At 50.2% G+C, this 20,069-nt stretch overlaps 1 protein-coding gene across 1 annotated transcript in view; it reads left to right on the top strand.

Moving 5' to 3' along the window:
- Positions 1–4,018: 4,018 nt before the first annotated feature.
- The window catches only part of DNAH17 (dynein axonemal heavy chain 17), a 99,534-nt gene continuing 83,483 nt past the window's right edge, over positions 4,019–20,069 (top strand). Inside the window, exons 1-14 of the mRNA XM_077833775.1 lie at positions 4,019–4,363; positions 5,783–5,976; positions 6,405–6,597; positions 6,699–6,798; positions 6,901–6,986; positions 7,279–7,404; positions 8,332–8,487; positions 8,636–8,722; positions 16,328–16,495; positions 16,745–16,861; positions 17,927–18,192; positions 18,392–18,587; positions 18,903–19,049; positions 19,536–19,644. Coding sequence (XP_077689901.1) covers positions 4,019–4,363; positions 5,783–5,976; positions 6,405–6,597; positions 6,699–6,798; positions 6,901–6,986; positions 7,279–7,404; positions 8,332–8,487; positions 8,636–8,722; positions 16,328–16,495; positions 16,745–16,861; positions 17,927–18,192; positions 18,392–18,587; positions 18,903–19,049; positions 19,536–19,644 — 2,290 coding nt within the window. The remainder of the gene's footprint in view (positions 4,364–5,782; positions 5,977–6,404; positions 6,598–6,698; positions 6,799–6,900; positions 6,987–7,278; positions 7,405–8,331; positions 8,488–8,635; positions 8,723–16,327; positions 16,496–16,744; positions 16,862–17,926; positions 18,193–18,391; positions 18,588–18,902; positions 19,050–19,535; positions 19,645–20,069) is intronic.

The following is a 20,069-nucleotide window of genomic DNA, read 5'->3' as shown; positions in this document are numbered from 1 at the left end:
GCCCGGAGAGCTCCCTCACGGCCGTGCCCCCTGGGTCTCAGCCCCGGCACTCAGCTGGGCTTTCGGTGCTGTGAGCTCACTGCGTGAGCAGGGCTGAACCACGAGCTCAGCCGGACGGGCAAGCCCGCAGGGGGGTGCAGATGGGCCCAGCACAGCCTGGCTTTAATCCTGCTCTGATTGTTGCAGGGAGACCCCGCTGTGGCACTGTGATCTCACTGATGGTGTCCTCATCGTGCACGGGTGATGGTGATTCACTGGTGACCAGTCCACCCAGCCATGCTGGCTGCTGCTGTTCCTTGTGGTCAAGCCAGGGGTGGATTAGGGTTTTATGGGGCCCCTGGGCCAGAGCAAGTGCGGGACCCTCCCCACCTGCAGTCCCCTCTGCTCCCCTCCCAGCGCTCCTGCTGGGGAGCAGGGTCACGGCACAGGGGCCCCCATTTTTCCCAGCCCCCCAGTTGGCCAGGACCCCTGGGCATGGGCCCTCTTGGCCCAGTGGCTGGCTAATCCACCACTGGGTTCAGGTACTTCCAGATCCCAGAGAGTAAATAGTCACATGCAGGAGAACAGGGCGAAGGGGAGGTAGAGGCCAGTAACCAGGTGTCACAGAGTGTGGGGGAGTCCAGGCCCTGCACCCCTCTTCCTGGGATTCACTGAGACTCTCAGCCAGCCAGTAAAACAGAAGGTTTATTGGACAACAGGAACACAGTCCAAAACAGAGCTTGTGGGTACAACCAGGACCCCTCAGTCAAGTCCTTCTGGGGGAGCAGGGAGCTTAGACCCCAGCCCTGGGGTTCCCTGCATTCCTCTACCCAGCACCAAACTGAAACTAACCCCCCCAGCAGGGTCCCTTCTACAGCCTCTGTTCACATTCCTGGGCAGAGGTGTCACTTCCCCCTCCCCCTCCTGGCTCAGGTGACAGGCTCTCAGGTCTCCCATCCCCAGGGCACATTCCCAGGTCAACACTCCCCCTCCCTGCTGCGTCACATCGTCACACCAGGCCAGCAGGCAGTGAGCTGTAGGGGCAGCAGGCAATACGTGGGGGGCTAGGGGGGAGGTGTGGGAGATGCTGTGCAAGGGGGAGGGGTAGAGGTGTCAGAGCTTCACCTTCATTGTATAGGCAGGAAGTTCCCCACCTTCCAGAAGTGAGCAAAGAGCTGCCCTGGAAACGGGGATCTGCTGTCACCTTTCCAAAATGCAAATCCACCTCCCTGCACAACAGATAACAGGTGCCTAATTGGGGGCCCCCCAGCAGACACTCAGTGTTGGGCCCTGCCAGCGCTGATGGCCTGTCAGCATCACCTGGGCCCAGTGAGCAGCTCCCAGGAGGAATGGGAGAAATGTCCCTCAGTGGGGCTAAGGCTGAGCCATGCCGTGCCGGCCCAGGGGCAGAGGGAGGTGTAGCTAATGCGAATGCTGCCTCTGGCTCCTGCTGGGGTGACTGCTGCAGGCGCAGGCCTGCTGGCAAGGCGTGGACACCCTCGCAGACTGTGCTGGAAACCTCGGGTGCAAAGAGGAAGGTCAGTAGGTTCATGCTGGCTGGGGCATCACGGGTGAGCCTGAGGGGCAGCCCAGGCCTATGGGAGGGGCCGGCTCAGAGGACATGGCAAAGGTATGTGGTGGGGGGGGGCAGTAATTCTAGGCTGCACTGGCTGCCTTTTTGGAAAGGGAACCCTTCGCGGAAGGAGGAGGAGCCACTGCAGAAACTGGCCAGGGACACGTTCCCCTGTCTCTCTAACACGTGGCAGGGTGACTCTGCAGTAGAGGCAGAGAAGGGACAGGACATGGCTGGATGAGGCAGATTCCCCCTCAAGGAAATGTGCCCACGGATCTTTGCCTTCCTGCCAACTCCAATTGCTACTTTAAGTAGCTGCCAGGAGAGCAATCCCTCTGTAAGGTCACTGGCTGCACCAGCTCCCGAGACGTCCCGGGCTCGCTCCCCAGCCAAAGGCAGAACTGCATGAGCAGCTCCATGCCTTTTTAGGAGGGAGCCACAGCCAGTAGCGAGAGAAAAGAACAGGTGCTGGGGCTGTTCCCCTGTGCTGCAGGGCAGGGCTGTGATCTCTATGCTACCGGGGGAACTGAGGCACCGGGAGACCGAGTGACTTGCCCGAGGCACAGGAGAGCAGGGAATTGGAACCAGGTGTCCCAGGGCCCAGGCTAGAGGCTGGATCACTGGACTGTCCTTCCCCTCCACAGGGAGCCGATGGCTGTTACAGTCTATGGAGCTTTTCTCTGGATTCTGCAGAGTGCATTTGCTGAGCCCCTGGCGGTGGCATTTCACAGGGCATGTGTCTGAGCCGAGCCCCTCCGGGGCAGTGAGGGGAGTCCAGGATGCAGCGAGCTCAGCAGGCGGGCAGGAGGGGCTCTCCAGATGAATTGGCACTAGGGAGGAGCGGGAGGGACACAGGCAGCCAGGCTCCCGGCCATGGCAGAGCACCGCGTGTGAGGCCTGGTTGGATGGGAGGCGCTGGGCAGATGCAGAGCATTAGCAGGGCCCTGCACCAAGCTAGGCGAGGGTGGGGACAGAGCGTGGGGACAGCTCGTGCTGCTGCCAGGCCCCTGGCCCCGGCTGGCCGCGCAGGGGTGGGCGGAAGGTTCCGGCAGCTGGGCGGTTGGTGGCGGCTGTCCCCGACCTGGGGGGTTCCGGGGCAGTTGGAGCCGCCAGCTGGGGGCCTCCGCTCTGAGGGGAGCTTGGTGCCGAGCCGGCTCAGTGTGTCCGCTCGGTGATTTGGGAGGCACCAGGGACGGGGGCTCGACAAGGGAGCGGGGGGGATAGAGTCCGGGCAGTGGCTGTGGGGCTGGGGCTGGGCTGGGGGGAGTTGCCAGCTGCAGTTGTGGGGGGCGGGGGTGTTCCTGGTCCTGCATGTGATCAGGCCCACTTGCCAGCCCAGTCAGTCTGCAAAGAGCCAGGCTAGGGCACGCAGGGGTGAGGCGCCCTGGCTCTGTCTCCGTTGCTCTGGGACACACCCCAGTGTCACGCTGCAGCCTTCCGGCAAGAGGGTTTGTGTCTTTAACTCTGGGCCTGTGCTGTGGGCTCACGGGATGGAAGAGGGGCTATGGAGCCGGGAGAGCTGTGGGGCTGGACAGAGCTTGGGGGAGAAATAGGGACCTGGATGTTGTGAAGCTGCCAGGCAGGATATAGGCCTGGGTCCAGGGGCCATACAGACTGCCAGACCGTCCCGGGGCTGAAGGCGATTGGCGGCTGAGGGAGGGGGCAAGGTGGGGCTGTGAGATTGGGTCATGGCGGGGAATATGGGGCTGCGAGAGGAGCTGGGGCTAGGGATGTGGGGTCTGAGGGAAAATGGGATGGTGGAGGCTATGTTAAGAATTGCCCCCTTCCTTGCCCTGAGAACATGAGGGACCTGTTGCAGCCTCTGTCTGGCAGGCAGCACCTCTCCCTGGGGTGGGGGTGAGGGCAGGTTTCCTGTCTCCTGTCCCCTCCCAGCAGCTGGAGCCGTGAGGGGGCAGAGGCTGTGCAGCCCTATAAATCTCACCCCAATCTTTGTGGGAGCAAGACCCAAAAGGAGGGACGTGAAAACAACAGAACAGGAGGCTCTGAAGGCTGGGCACCGAGTGGGCACAGAGTGGCCTGCTCACTCTCGAAGGCAGCCTCTCCCTTTGGGGCTCTCGGTGGGGTGCCTGGCATTAGGCACTGGGGCCCTGCCCTCCAGAAGAGCTGAGCACCCACTGCTCCCTCTGCCTGCCTTTGGGGTTGTGGGTGCCAGCACTTCTGCACACCAGCCCGCGGGGCAGCCGAATGCAGTGGGGCCCCTGAGCATTTCAGACTAAAACTTCAGCCCCTTGGCTCAGCCTTTGCTAATGACTGGCAGCGAGGAGAGCATGGGCACCTGTGCAGGTGGGGCTAATTGGTCTCTAATTACCATGTCCTTTCACTCTCCCATTGCAGGAAGCACAGCTAGCCCTGAGTGCGGGAGAGACTGGGAGAAAACCTGCCTTGACCCCAATTTGCTCGGCGTTACCCCTTTAAGTAGGACCCTGCTGAGCACCGAGGGGCAGGATGACCACAGCATCGGACAAGAGGGTGGAGTTCCTGGAGAACTACTCCACGCTCACCCTGCGGTTCAAGCCAGACAAATGGGCCAAGTTCGTGGGCAACGAGGAGATCAACGCCATGCTCACGGAGTTCTTTGAGAAGCAGGACTTGCTGGTGCTAGTGCTGAGCCTCAATCCCGCCGGGCAGCTAGTGCCCTGCCTCGAGTTCCCTCCCGTGCTCAAGAGCAAAGGGGTTTACTTTGTGAAGAGGAAGAGGGAAAACATCACCAAGGAAAACTTCCAGAGCAGGCTCCTGGTGGGCGACATCAGCCCCTCCCCGGTGGATCAGCTAATCGCAGTGGTGGAGGAGGTGGGTGTCCTGAAGGCAAACACCCCTGCCCCGCTCCGCACCTGGGGAGTGGGCAAAGGGCTGGTTCCAGAGTGCCCATCTCAGAGGCCATGGGGGGCAGAGCAAACCCACTTGGCCCAAGGCTGGCCCCTAGAGTGTGTCATTTCCATGCCAGCATCACATTCCATGCTGAGTGGATGAGCCCGAGTCCCAGGGACCTTCAGGAAGACCATGGCTCCAAAGCTGCTGAGGTGCTTGCCCCTGAATCCCTTGTCTGTTTGCCATCACCGCTCCCCTTGCCCCACCAGCCCGTGGCTGGTGGGAGGAGGCACCTTGAGCTGCCTCATCCAGTTCCTTTGTCACGGGGAGTTTCCATGCTAGGTTGCTTCCAAACCTCTCCCAGCAACACTGAACTCCTCCTGAGCAGCTTCCTTGCTGCCTTCTGCTGCTCCCTCTCCAGAGCCAAGCCCGCATATGGCACAGTGCCCTGAGCTGAATGCTGTCTCCTTCACAAGGTCCAGTCAGTGCCAAGCCTGGACGAGCCCATCTTTTGGCTGGGTTTCCTCCCTTTTACATCTTGTAAGATACTGTGCTTTTTCCTGCCTTAATGTGAACTGCCTGGGCCCTGGCTGCACATGGCAATGGCCGAGTGGTGCATCGGGGTGGGGCTGGGGGCCTGCCTGGGTCCCTGGCTGCACGTGGCAATGGCCAAGTGGTGCATCGGGGTGGGGGGCTGCCTGGGTCCCCGTCTGCATGTGGCAATAAAATCCCTGAACCTTATTGCATGTTCATGAAACACATTTTTAAGAGCTTATGGCTTTTAATTTTTTCCCTAATTCCCCCAATGTCAGTGGCCCTGTGAGGGGAGAGAGATATCTCAGCTTAGTAGTTCTGGTGTTATTTATGCTGAAAAATCTATTTCTTTAAAATATTGTGGAGTGTGTAATTTCCCCCTCACAGAGATAACTGGGAATTGTCTGACTGGATTTTTTTCAAACTTATAAATATTCACATTTACAGTATTGCCAACTCCAAGTGTTCAAAATCATGTCAGGCCCCCAAAATTCACAAGGCATTAAAAAATATGCCAGGAGCATTTTCTTTTCACTCTGAGCCATCAGGGTCTTACTCACAGCACCTTTTCAAGCTTTTCTCTGCAACCATGAGGACTAGAAATGTTGTTTTAAATGAAAACTGAGAGTCTCACAGAATCACCTGACTCCAGGAGCTAGGGCTTTAAGGAAAATGACACACGTTGCAAGGCAGCACCAAGCAGGGCACAAACCATTCTTCCCAGCTGTGGCTTTGCTATATCACTTGTTCGTGCTGTCACCTCTGCAAACAAGCCGATGATTTCTCAGCACAGTTTTGTCTTCGGCCTCTGTCCCCCATAAAATACATAGAGAGAACTAACCAAACTAAAGAAGTGTTTTCTTCTAGGTTGTTTATTCCTTTTTCATGAAAGAGGAGAACATGAGCGGGTGGCCTAAAGTGGTGTCTGATGACGTCGTGAAACAAGCCCACAGACTGAAAAATGAAATGTTTGTGATGGGAGGAAAGATCAAAGGGAAGACGCTGCTCCCTCTCCCAGAGCACCTGGAGAACCTGGGCAGTTCCACTGATTCCCTAGACAGGTGAGGGCTCCAGGAAATTCACTCTTAGTTGTATTTTTCCTGCAAAGAAAAATTCAATTCCTCCATTGAATCCCTAGGGACAAGGGACCTGCTCTGTTGCAGGGGCTGTGCTCCACACCTGGGTACCAGCTGTCTCTCGCATGCATCTTTCTGTGAAGTACCATTGGGAAGGGAAATTGGGAGCCAAAGGAATGGGTCTAACAGGGCTCTGGTGATGTGACCACCCCTAACCCATAGGCTCTATGGGAGCGTGTGGGACCCGCTGGGTAAGGTTTTAATTGGGGAATGTGTTTAGGATTAAAGCTGAAAATAAGGCTGCCGTTGCTCCCGCACCTAGTGGAAGTAAATGAAGGCAAGATTAGGAAAGAGTGGGGCCCGCTCCTACGCAGCATGAACTCCTAGAGCTGGTTTTTGATGCTGCCTTTCAGACTCCCTGCGGCGATAGACAGCTCCTTATTACATGCCATTGAGACGATAATCATAGACTGGTCTCATCAGATAAGAGACGTACTGAGCAGAGATTCTGCCCAGCCCCTGCTGGACGGATTGAACCCATTGCCAAAGGTGGAATTTGAATTCTGGAGCTCCAGGCTGGTCAATCTGCAATGCATTCATGAGCAGGTACCGTGTCTCCTGGCCATTTCTGGGCTGATAACATTTCTCTCAAATACACTGGTGTGCACTCTTGGAATGCTGACGTGTTGATACATTTTGACATCTAGCTGCTTGCACCCAAAGTGAATAAAATAGCAGAGATTTTGAAGAAGGCAAAGAGTTGCTACTGGCCCGCTCTGAAGAATGTTTTCAAGGAAGTCAGTGCAGGTATAAGACCCAGATGATTCACATAAAGGGATGGTTTCATTTTAGATGGTGTTTAATTGTATCTTCTGACTTCACCTACCCTGCAGTTTTCATTTGATGCAGGAGTGAAGGAAGCCAATGATATTAATCTATACTTACAACCACTTAAGGTTTTGTTGGAGGAAATGGAACAAACCGAATACCCTCAGGTATGTTGTTTGCAGAGAACTAGTACCCAATTCTAAACAACCCAAGCTGCAAATTCCATGCAATGATGTATGAAACAGTTTCCAGATGCTTCCATGCATGGGTTTTCTGTGCCTCAGTTTAGTCTTGTTGTCAGAATATTGCCATGTTTAACATTCTGAAATTCCGTTAAGTTTTATGATTTTCAGATTTCGTTCTTGAAAGGTCAGGAAGTTCCAGGTAAAAGTAACTTGCTTTACTGATGGGCACGTTATTGCTTCTAAATGGGTTCAAAGGAATGTCGTTTCTTCACAGCTGTCTCCCTACGTTGACAGTGTCCTGTACACAGTCTGCTTAATATGGGCTAACTCGGAACACTACAACACGCCGTCCAGGGTCATTGTCATCTTACAGGAGATCTGCAACCTCTTAATTGAAATGGTACTGTTCCAGGGAGAGGGCAATAGCATTGCAGCGCGGGTCCTGGGTCAAGTCCATGTGCAAGTGGGTTGCTGCACCACCTTTTCCAGAGTGCCGGGGTGGGGGAGGGATGATCGCTCTGGGCTGCTGCTGTGCTGACGTAAACCCCCTCCCCTGTTCCTTGGCGGCACTCTTCCCACCTCCGTGCTGGGATAGAGTCCAAGCCAGAAGCGCCCTGTGCTTCAGACGGAGGCACGCGGGAATGCTGAGCAGTTGCCTCTGCTGTAAACCCCCTTGCAGGAAAGGGGAGGTGCGGGCCTGGGCCAGCTGGGAGGAGGGAGAAGGCAGCATCCTGTTGCTGGGTGACCATTTATAGAGGCAGTTTCTTTACTTTCGTTAAGGACCAGGGGCCAAACTCACTGTTGCCCAATAGGGCAAAGGGGCCTAGGGGACTGTACAGCTCCCTGATGAATCGCATCCATACAGAGGCCTCTGTGACACCGTGGCGGAAGCCCCTGGTTCATTCTGGGGCAGGCCAGGTGAGGAACAGAGGCAGCAGAGAGGGGAGAGGAGGCACTGTGGCCAGGACAATCCCACAGCCTCCCTGGCAATTCCCTGATGCTGCCAGCTCAGGGGGTGAATTAGGGCTGTCAAAGTTTGTGCTAGAGGCTCCCCCGAGTCGGGGATTCACAGGCTGTCCCACCCGCGCCCTGGGCCAGCCCTCGCCCTGGCGCGGGGTGAATTGGACTCCACAGTGGTGTGTTGCAAATGCTGCTTGTAGCTGGTGCGATTCCTGGTGTGAAGAAGTGACCAGATTGGGGGGGGCTCCTTGCCTGTGGAAGTGACCAGATCCGGGGGGGGGCTCCTTGCCTGCAGAAGACACAAAGTACGTGACCTTCTGATTGGAACTGCTCTTGAAGTCCTGTTGCTGCATTTTACTTTGTTTAGACCCGAAATTTCCTGAGCCCCGAGGAAGTGATGAAAGGCTTGCAAGGAGAGATAGAAGAGATCTTGGGAGGGATCAAACTAGGCCCTTCAATTGTAGAGAGACTTTACCAAACCTACCACAGGTGCTGCTCAGAGCTGATGCCCACCTTCTTTAAGGTATGTTGCTGCTGGCCGGCTTTGCGATCAGCTGGGAACAGGGGCATGGAGAAAGTGCTCAGACAAAAGTGCCGCATGCCCACTAGCTAACCCTGCCCGATAGCGATGCTGGGCTCCTATTACGCTGACAAATCTTCTCTGGTTTCAGGACAAGGAGGCCGAACTATGGGAGTTCCCTTTGTCTCGTGTGTTTACCAGAATGGATTCGTTTTTGCACAGAGTGAAGACTATAGAGGTGCCTATGAAATACTTTGTGTCTGGTAGTTCAACTCTTGCTTATTCTGCTGGGGAAGCCTTTCTGTGTGCTCTGTGTTTCCAATAGTGTCCACAGAATGGCAGGAGCCTGCCAAACCACCCAGAAGCTACAAGCCCTGACCTGAGGTGCTCCCAATCTAAAGACAGATGAATTGGCCATCAGGCAGAGGGCAGGATAAAGGGTACAACCAGATACACCTACAGTGTGTAAACTAGTCCCAAATGCCAAATCCTTACACCTGTTGTCACCATAACAGCAGTGGGTCTCCAGGTGACAGTGAAAGGGGAGAGGTCTTCCAGCTGAACTTGAGAGGTGCTCCTTGCACAGTGGTCACCAGAGAAGCAGGCATTTGTGTGGGTGGAGGAGGCTGCAGCCGAAGAGGGGTGGGGGTGACAGTGACACAGAACACAAGAGCCGATAAGGCAGGGCTTTGTGGCTGTAGTCAGGGGCTTGAACCTGATGGGGGCAGAGCAGGGGAAGCCAGCAAAGAACTGAAGGGAGGCGGGGGGAGCTGCCAAGATCTGAATAGGTTGAGAAGATAATCTTGGCAGTGGTTTTTCATGTGGAGCAGAGGGGGCAGCATGGGTGTGCGTGAGGCCAGAGAGGAAGAGGCTGGTGGAGGGCTTGGGAAGAATAGCATTACAGGGTTGGCCAGGCCACAGTGTAGTTGCTAACCAGACACCCAGAAGGCAATGCCAGAGAGCGAGAGCGAGATCTGGGGGCTGGGTGGACATCTGATTTGCTGGGTGTGAAAAGAGAACCGAGGCTTGATCTCATTCCTTGCCATGTCGTTGCATGTGGAAAGTGACTTTCTCCCAGCTCTCTCCCTGCTCTGCCCTTGGATTTTGTGCTGAACTTGAACTCTGAAGATGCACAGTGAGGAACTCCCCCAAAGAATAGCAAGGGAGCGGGAGTTGAGAGAACAGACTCTGCCACTGACTTGCAATATAACCATGAGCCAAACCACTTCTCCTTCCAGTGCTGGCCCCTGGGTATACTCCACTGTGGGCGTGTGTGTCCTCCATGTGCTGGAGACTGGAGGATTCTTGTCTCCTCCCTCACTGAACTGAGGGTACAAGGGGTGGTGCAGTCCAAATGCATCTCCAGTTCCTTTCTATTTTCTCATGGTCCATGGAGCTGCTCCTTTGACTTGTAATCTGTAAATACAGTTAAATGTTAGTTAGAATTCAGGGATTCGCCCTGAATGGGTTCCCCTCCACATACTTCTCCATATGGGACTCATATCGTGCCCAGGATTCCAGGCTTCCAGAGCTGTATCTCCTGCCAGGGGCCTTCCTGGTCTGCACTGACCATCAGAGGTGCTTGTACTGTCTTGGAGAAGCGCACGTTTCCGGTAAGCGTGAAAGCGCTCCTTTCCCAGCTGAACCTGGCAAGCACAAGGATACAGACTAAAGAAACATCTGATGGAGTGCCTAATGAGACCCCAGGCTGGGCTGGGCAGACCGCCTGTACACCAGGCAAAGGCATCGGGAAGCACACCTCGTAGCACTGGATAGAGCCAAAGACTCCTCAGGCTCACCACGAGTATAGGAAGCACTCTCAGAAGGCTAGAGAGAAATCCTGCTCCAAATCCATCTCTAAGAGGACTTATTCCCTGATACTGTCCAAGTCGGGTGATGCTGCATCCTGTTCTGGGAAGCACAGGAGCCTATGAGGGACATGGCACCAATCTGCATGCCCAAAGCAAAGGTGCCTTGATACTGGCGCTGTCAGCAGGAGTGGGCTCGTCATCAGTGCTGAATAAGGAGGGACTTGGAGAGTGCAAGAGCAGAAGTGTTGAGAGCCCCATACGCTGATGATGCTGTCATGTTCTCACAAGGAAGCATTGACTTCTGAGGGCCTCTCTACACTGGGTCCAACAGTGTGTGTGGAGAAGAGTCTCTGTAAATACAGTTAAATGTTAGTTAGAATTCAGGGATTCGCCGTGAATGGGTTCCCCTCCACATACTTCTCCATATGGGACTCATATCGTGCCCAGGATTCCAGGCTTCCAGAGCTGTACCTCCTGCCAGGGGCCTTCCTGGTCTGCACTGACCATCAGAGGTTGATGGGGATAGATATATTACTCCAGAGGGTGTCATCCTTCCAGAGCCACAATCTTACCTCTGATCAGAACCAGTCCTTACAAGGCAGAGGGACACTGCCGGTGTATGAATGCTATGAAAGGGGAAATCAAACCCCTGTTCCTTCTACCAGTGGGGGCATTTCAATGTCTATGGTATGGATGGCACCACTATTAGATCTGGATCCTACATGTTCCTCCTCAGGGGATCTGACACTCCCACTGAGAGACATGACCCCAGATAGAGGATCCAGAATCTCTTCTCCCTCCCTCCCTCCCTCTGACCCTGTAAGAGGTTGTATCCCTCTTGGAACTATTGGTACCCTATGCCTTAGGGGCTGCCTCAACCAGTGTTGGATCATGGGGACCTGTGCGTGCAATATCCTGAATCAGTACAGTTCCATTGGGAGTCACATTATCCTTCCCCGAGATCTCTCTGAGCTCCCCAAGACCCATGGAGGAGGAAGAGCTGGATCCGGTAGTACCATGGTGCCAACAGAGTATCCGCATCAGTCTCCTGATGAAGCCACTATTCCAGCCCCAACTTCTCTGCCAGATGGCCTCAAACAGTTTCAAGACCTTTTGAGGAGGGTTCCTGATATGCTCCAGATTCCTCTGGAGGAAGGAAGTCCAAGAGACACCTCACAAACTCCTTGATAGTATACACATTGCGTAGCCTAGTAGGGTGGTGCTTCCCCTTAATGAGGCCATCTGAGAGCCTGCCAGAGTCATGTGGCACCTACTCCTAAGAGAGCAGAAAAGAAGTACTTTGGCCCAGGCAACAGAACAGAGTTTTGTTCGCACCTCCTGTCCCCAACTCTTTGGTTATTCAAGTTCCCACTGAAGGATGTAGGCAACAGCAAACATGTCCACTCCTTCAGATAAAGATGCTAAGCATTTGGACCTCCTCAGAAGGAAGGTATTTACTTCAACCAGCCTGCAATTCCAAATAGCCAATTACTAGCCAATTACCAGCCGATTCCTTTCAAAGTACAATTTTGTTAATTATTCAAAGTTTTCAGAATTCAGAGACAAGCTCCCTCAGGAGGACAGGGCACAATTTCAAGCCTTTATTGTGGAGGGTAGATTGGTTGCCAGATCCTCCCTCCAAGCCATACCAGATGCAGCTGACACAGACTCTCAATCAATGGTGACTGCTCTCATCATGCATAGGGAGTCCTGGCTTCATTCCTCAGGATTTGCCAGGGAAGTTCAATCCACAGTGGAGGATTTGCCCATTGACAGGAAGAACTTATTTGGTCAAAAGATGAATGAGTATTCCACTCATTAAAAAACTCTAGGGCAGCCCTCCATGCCTTGAGGATCTACACTCTAGCACCAAAAGGCAAGTATGATGGACAGCCTTACAACCTATACCAGCACCACAGCCCTTCTAACACCAGACGGGATTTGAACCACCACAAAAGCAGCAGAGGATGCAACAGAACAAACACACAGCTTCTACTCCTTCCAGCTGCAACCTCCCATCAAGAAATACTTATGATAGGGCTGCCAACAGCTGTGAACCATGTCCTACCACTTCCAAGAGTCAGTTTGGTGATGGCCTTGTCCATTTTTCCATACCTGGTGGATAACAGACAGACAAGTTCTTGACATCATTCACTTTGGCTGCATCTTAGTTCCTCTCTCCTGTGCCTCTTCAGGGACCACTCTCACAAGAGGATACTCATTCAGGACATAGACTCCCTACTTCCATGAGGAGCCATAGAGCTGTTACCACCTCAACATCAGGAAAAGGGATTTTATTCCAAATATTTCCTCATTCCTGAGAAAAAGGGAGGATGGAGACCCATTGCAGATGTCAAACAAATTAATGCCTGTAGCTAGAGACTGAGATTTAGGATGGTCACCATGGCATCAGTAACTCTGTCCCTAAACAAAAATGGCTGGTTCACGGCTGTTTGCATGAAAGGTATCTATCTTCACCTGTGAGATGGATGTACGTCTATATGATCCCTGAGGTTTCTATAGGTCCTAACCATTATCAGGGTGTTCCCCTTCGGAGTAGTGACAGTGACCACAGTGTTTACAAAGGTGCTTTCAGCAATGGCATCACAGCTCGTCTGTCTTTTCTTTTCTAGACAATTGGCTGTTGATGGGGAGATCTCCTCAGCAGCTATTGAAAGCAACTAAATCGCTGCTCAGTCTTCTAGCAACACTGGGAATCTGTTTTGACACGTAAAAAGCTCATTTTAGTTCTAATGCAGATAATAGAATTTATCAGAGCAACTCTGGACTCTGTCAGTGCCAGAGCATACCTCCTGCGGACAGATTTCCATCAATGACGTGTTTGATCAGTCAGCTCAGAAAGCCCACTGGTGTCGGTTCATGCATGTCTCAGCCTCCTTGGATCACATGACATCCTGTGCCTACATGACACTGTTTGTGAGACTTCATCTTCACTGTCTACAAGCTTGGCTTCAAATGGTATACATGCAGTGCAGACACATGGCCAAGTTAGACTCCCGGAGTGTGGGGGACTCTACCTTTGGGAGAGCAGGGGTGTGTGGGAGCTCCCTTCACTCTTCCCCACCCTAGAAAATATTGATCCCAGAGGTGCCCCTCTGGATGAACATACAGCACAGGAACATGGACTTCTCAAGAGTCCAGGATGCACATAGGCCATCCGGAGCTGAGAGCTGTCTGAGAGGCCTTCACACCATTTTTACTGTTCATACTAGCCCAGCATATTCAGGTGATAGCAAACGACATGACCATTGTGTTCTACATCAACGAGCACGGGGGAGCTAGGTCTAAACCGCCTCCCCCCCCCCCCCCCAAGTGAATAGAGGCAGTCAGCCTGTGGAGCTGGGGTATTTGACACCAGCTGACCATATCTCCAGGAATATATAATGTGTTAGGGGACGGCCTCAGCAGGCACTTCTCGATTGACCACGAATGGGAGCTGTGATAATGGGGCCTACACCTTTACTCTAATTGCGATCTTCTCTGTGAAAATTCATAAAATGTCACAATAACCTATAACAAATGTTGATGGGAAAAGGTATGAAAAGGATACAGAAAAACTGAATTAGTATAAACAAAAAATGGCCTACTGATACGGGTCTCAGGGACTGTTGAAATTATGCTAGTACAGATGATGTGGAGCTGGAAGTTTATAAACTACAGATTGGTGAGTCAGATATTAGGCCTAATTGGTGGATAAAATAATGAAGGTATGGGATATTTTCCCATCACTGCCTTTATAGACCCTTCAAGATAGAAGAACAGATGGAGAAGAACAGACGGACACTACTGGAGCGAACTTTCACCATCATGGCTGCCACTTCCACCATCTCCTGGGACCCTGGACCTTCTTAGCCGTAATCCTGAGGGAAGTCCTGACCAGCTCTGGTCAAAGAGAGGGATCCAGATGATGTTTCCATCCTTGGCAGGTCCAGCTGAATCCTCAACACCACTTGGGATGACATGGGATTGGACATTAGCAGCAGCAGCTTCAGCCCATTTCAACTAACTTCTTTCCTTGTCCCCAGAAGGACACTTATCGCCATCTGAGAGACTGTCAAATAAAGGGATTATTCCTTCTAAAACCAGCTCCAGCTAATGACAAAGGGAACAAGAAATGTTGTTAAAATGAAAGCTTTACTTAACGTTTCAAATGCTTTAACTATTTTACCTTCTTTTCTGTATCTTTAGTAAAAGGTTAAAGTGATTGTTAATGTTGCATTTGCCATGGTACTAAGCAAGCTGAGATCTGTGTATGCCAGTCCCCGGACCTAGGTTAACACTGTGTAATGTTGGACAGGGAGGGAGTTCCTAAACACCTTTTAACTCAATATTCGTACAACAGACCTACATGATTCCTGAAGAGCATATTCAGGCACTGGGGATCTCCTTTCAACAATAGCAAGAAGGAATCCACCAGAAAGTGCTATTGAGCTAAGAGATTCTTCTCTCTGGATTCATCAGTGCCAGCTTTTCCCAGAGGAACCAGACATTCCCACTATTGTAAACAAGCTCTCTGAGTGTGCTTGGCAGTGATTAATGCCTGTAACCCTCCCGCTGACTATTGCTCCATTTGCTCCCTGCAGGGACTGTGCTTTCTAAGGGGTCTCGCCAGAACCATCCCTCCAGTAACTAAACTTGCTCCAACATGGGATCTTAACTTAGTCCTCTGGCTGCCAACTGAGTCCCCATCTGAAACTTCACCAACATGTTTGCAAACCCATTTATCTATGAAAGCCACCTTCCTAGTGGCCATCACTTTGGCTGGAAGGGTAGGAGAACTAGGGCCCTTATGGCTGATCCTCCATACGCAATATTCCAGAAGGCTAAGAGTGTATCCAAGATTGACCCCACCCAAATTAATCTTGGACTGTCACCTAACCCAGACAACATACTTACCTGTAGTTTTTCCCAAGGTACACACCAGTAATTGGGATAGGAGATTCCATTCCATTGGCATTCTACCTACCAAGAACAAAATCCTTTAGGAAATTGCTTAAACGGTTTGTTTCACTGGGGAAGTGCTGAAGGGAGAAGTGACTCTTTCTAGTGGATTTCAGGCTGTATCCTACTCTCTGACCGGTTAGCAGAGAGGCCTCCAGAAGGTGTGAAAGCCCACTCTACAGGAACCAAGACACCTGCTGTAGCCTTGCTGTGTGAGGTGCCACTCACTGCCATCTGTGAAGTGGCAATGTGGAGCTCTGTCATGCCTTCACAAGGCATTACAGGCTCATGAAAGCTTCTGCAGCTGATGCATCCTTTGGTTTGGTCCTTTTGTCATTAGCATCCTCATGCCTTCCTCCTCAATGAGTGCTGCTTGTCAGTCACCCACAGTGCCATACACATAGGGACCAATACTCGAAGAAGAAAGAGAGGTTTTGTACCTGTGCAGTAACCAGTGTTCTTCGAGATGTGTGGTCCCTATCTGTATTCCACCACCCATCCTCCTTCCCCGCTGCTTTGGATCCTTACAGTTCATGGGAGAGAAGGAACAGGAGATGTGGTTGGTCTGTGCCACCCCTTCTCCCCTTGGTTTGGAGCATGAGGAGAGGAAGGAGGCAGGTGCAGACCAAGAGGCATAGCTAGGAAGAATTGTCTGGTCTCAGGCACGTGGAGCACGTACATCTCCCACATGGAATACAGATAGGGACCCTCTCATTCATCACGCAGGCCCTGATTCACTAAGGCACTTAAGCGTGTGCCTAAATGTAAGTACATAACTAGTCCCATTAAGCTAGATGTGTGCTTAAGTACCTGGCTGAATTGGGGTTTCTGTTTTCCCTTATGCAAAGGGAAGGAGATAATACTTTGAAGTCCTCTGATGAAAGACACTAAGCACAACATAGAATTTGGATTATTATTAGTTATTTAGCACCTGCATTTTTCTTCTTGATCCCCAAGTCCCATGGATTCTGTGTGCGGTGCCTGTTCTCTTTCAAGAGAACCCTGGCATGTAGGTAACAGCATTTTGATATGAAGATTTATTGAGTGTGGTGGTTGTTTCTGTTCATTAGGAGTTGTATGTAACAACAATCGAATTTCTGAAGCTGGAGAAAATTGAGTTGGGAGGTGTGAGAGGAAACATCCTTGGGAGCATGGTGTTTCAGATTTATGAGGAAATCTCTGAACTCATTAAGGTTTTTGCTGATTGCAAATATGATCCCTTAGATCCTGCAGAAGAGGTGAGTAAATGTTAGTATGAAAAATGTGTTCATTTGTTAGATGAATAAATTACTTGCTTTGAACAAGGCAGAGGACTTGCATATTAGAATAGTCACCATGGCAACAAATGTACTTACTTTAGGAAAAATACCTCTGGTCTTAGCACTCATCCATAAAATCAGTTCGTTTAAATTGAATGGTTCTCTATATAAAATACCTAAGCATGACTTAATCCTATTATTTGAATCCTTTGTTCTTTTTACTGACAGGAATTTGATGAAGATTTTACAGAGTTCCAGACCAAAATTCAGGATTTGGATAGAAGATTGGCAGCCATTTTTTCTCAGGGATTTAATGACTGTAATAGTATTGAATCTGCTGTCAAGGTATAAATGTGCATGTATGGTTGGTGTGCCTCTTTTCTAGCAAGAGTGTTAGCACATGCCCTAATGAGGGTGACTTTGCTTTGGGCTCTGATACCAAATCTATGAATACTCTTGTCAGTTAAGATGTTTCTGTATTTATATATACATTAAAATAATGATGAAAGGTTCAAGACTTTCAAAAGCTACTTTAGAGATTTTGGGGGCCCAACTTGAGATACTTCAAAGGGGCCTGATTTTCCTTAGAGGAGCCAGATTCTGTCGGGGTGAGTGCGGGTCAGACAGATGCTAATGGCGAGGGAGTGTCACAGAGGAAGATGTTAACTTAGAATGTAAATATTAGAGCTGGTCAAAAACATTTTCAATGGAGCTGATTTCCATCAGAAAATGCAGTTTTGTCAAAATAATTTTTTTTTTTTGCAGGAACTTGTCAATTTCGATGACATTTTCAACAGGAAAAAGCCTATGTGAATTAATTGTTTCAGCTTTTTTATTTAATTTCAACAATGCTGAAGTGTTTTTTGACATTTTCATTTCAAGCAATTTCATTTAAACTGTTCTAGGATATTAAAATGTTAAATGTAATATGTATATCATTAATATTGTAGTTTATAGTCAACATTTTAATATCCTAGAACAGTCTAAATGAAATGAATTGACATCAAACAAATGTTTTGATGGTTGTGAATAAGAATGTTTTGAAGTTTTGATGTGGAAAATTTTTTTAATTTCAGCTTTTTGTTCCAATTTAGAACTTTTTTTTTTCAAAATTTGGGAATTTCCTATGGCATGGAAATTCCGATTTCCGCTCTAGTATCTATCCAGTCTCCTGCACGTGGACCAGGTGGAGAGATGAGGCCATTTAACTGAAGTGGTTTGTGGAAGGGCCCTGTGAAAGAGGTGAATCTTTAGGTGATCCAGTATTTGTGAAGTAGATGAAAGGCATTATATACATCTAGAGCGATTTGAGTATAATTTAACTAATGCCTCTTGGAGCTGCATTCTCAATAGACTATGTCTGCAGATACGTTGATGTATAAACAGCTTACCAATTTCTTTGTTCTTTAGCAAATACACATGTTTGGATCACTATTGGACCGATCTCTGATAAAGGCAGAAGTGTCCCCTCACTACTCCACCCTTTTGGAAATGTTTAATGTTGAATTGGACAATGCAAAGATAATGTATGATGCCCAGATAGCGGCCACAAAATCAGGAGGTGTGCCGCCTATCAGCAAAAATATGCCTCCTGTTGCTGGGCAGCTGAAGTGGGCTCTGGAGCTCCAAGAAAGACTAGAGACTCCAATGATGGAGTTGCAAGCCATTGATCACCCGTAAGTAAGTTTTGTTGGCGTCTTGCACTTTAGGATATGCTGTTATCCAGTGTATGTACGACAGAGCATCAATGATAATTTACAGAGGGCAAAGCACATATCCACTGAGACCACCAAGCTTCTGTTTGGCATGGTGATTAAATCCCATGCTCTATCAGTGTATCTGTTTCGTCAATTGCAACTTTTACTTTGGTCACAGTGTTATGGTCAGTGCTGAAGCTAAACTGGTGTCCGAGAAGTATAAGGAGATGATGCGTTTGCTGCAGAATTACCGAGAGAAGACCTATGAAGAGTGGATAAGTCGAGTCGATACAGACTGCCAATTTAACCTCCAACAGCCGCTGATACTGAGAGATCCAGACGGTAATCTTATCAGCGTGAACTTCAGCAAGGAGGTGGGTGGCACCATGCTTGTACACAAAGCTGTCTTGTTGAAATCAGTCCAGGCAGAAATGAAATATTTGTAGCAGATACTGTATGAGCCCTGTTCTGTTAGTGTCTGTTTTATTTTGACTGCTACTGCTGAGACAGACCCCTTACAGTAACCTTGCTGCGTTCGTGTGCTGGTTTGGACTGGCACCTCACTGAATAGCAGCGATAAACCATTTGGACTCATACCTGATTTTTCTTGAGAGATTTTCAATATGGGATGATGCTGAAGCTTCTCCTTTTATGAATAGGTAATTATTTCTAATTATTGTATTTCGTAGCTAGTTGCTGTCCTACGTGAAGTCAAGTATTTGAATTTTCAGAAGCAGAAAGATATTCCAGATAGTGCTGGCAATCTCTTTTCTCAAAATGAAACTTTCCGGAAGTTTGTGGGCAATCTGGATCTCATTGTCGGTTGGTACAATAAGGCAAGTTGGAAAGATAACAAAATGGTGAAACTGGATCAGTGTGTGTCTGTCTCGCTGCCTTGTTTAGAAGAGTTCAATCCCAGTTTGTACAAAACTGGGTAACCCTTTAAAGTAGTGCTCCAACTATGATAAAATGGGTTGTAAGAATTCCAGGTGGTTTGAAGAAACTGTCCTGTGTAACTAGCACTGCTTCATGGCTTAGCACTGCAGGAGAGAGCTGCCTATCTTAGGGTTTCAAATTGCTGCACATGATAGTTGAGAGCATGTCACTTGCTGGGGCCTCTTCCATGTCACCAATGCTGTTCTACTCTTCCAGCCTGTCTGTGGGAATGTGAGGCCTCCATTTCTCCCTCTGAAACCAGCTAAGATGGTTCAAACATAGGTGTGCTCCGAAAAGGCTGCTTTTCAGCAGATAAGGCAGCCGCTCACCCTTCGCCCCACAGAACTGTTTTTGGATCCTAAGCCAGTGATGCTTTTGTTTTCCAGATCAAGACCACCATACTGTCAGTAGAGCTTCCACTGGTCAAGCAGGAGTTAGAGGAGAATGATGTCAAGCTGCAGAAAGCCGAAACCACCTTGTTTTGGAGCAATGAAGGTACAAAGTCAGGCACTTCATCATTACCTGTTTCCAGATGACAACATTTTTCTGTGTGTGTTTTGGGGAGAATCCCCTGCTTCATAACATTAGAGCCATTTGTTCGCCTTTATTTCCTTGGCCCAAAGGACTCGGGTTGCGCCGGCATGTTCTCGGGTCCTAGAAGGGCTTTGATGTTGCTGACATGGGGGCTCTTCGAGGCTATTGCTGGGTCTTCAAGAGCCAGTCACTGACAGAGATGCAGAGTGGTTCTGTCTGCCCCCCAGGCCGAGCACACAGTGCTCCCAGCCCAGGGAGTGAAGGCTTATACAGCTGCTTATTTGCTGGGCTAGCCGTGCTTCTCTGTGTTGATTTGCAGATGTTGTTTTTGAGGCATTTACCTTAATTCCTCCAAAGTGAGTCCTTTAAGAGATCCCCACTCCCAA

The sequence above is a fragment of the Eretmochelys imbricata genome, chromosome 14 (assembly GCF_965152235.1).
Source record: "Eretmochelys imbricata isolate rEreImb1 chromosome 14, rEreImb1.hap1, whole genome shotgun sequence".
In the NCBI taxonomy this organism is placed as follows: domain Eukaryota; kingdom Metazoa; phylum Chordata; order Testudines; family Cheloniidae; genus Eretmochelys; species Eretmochelys imbricata.
This window is presented reverse-complemented; position numbering and strand designations above follow the sequence as displayed.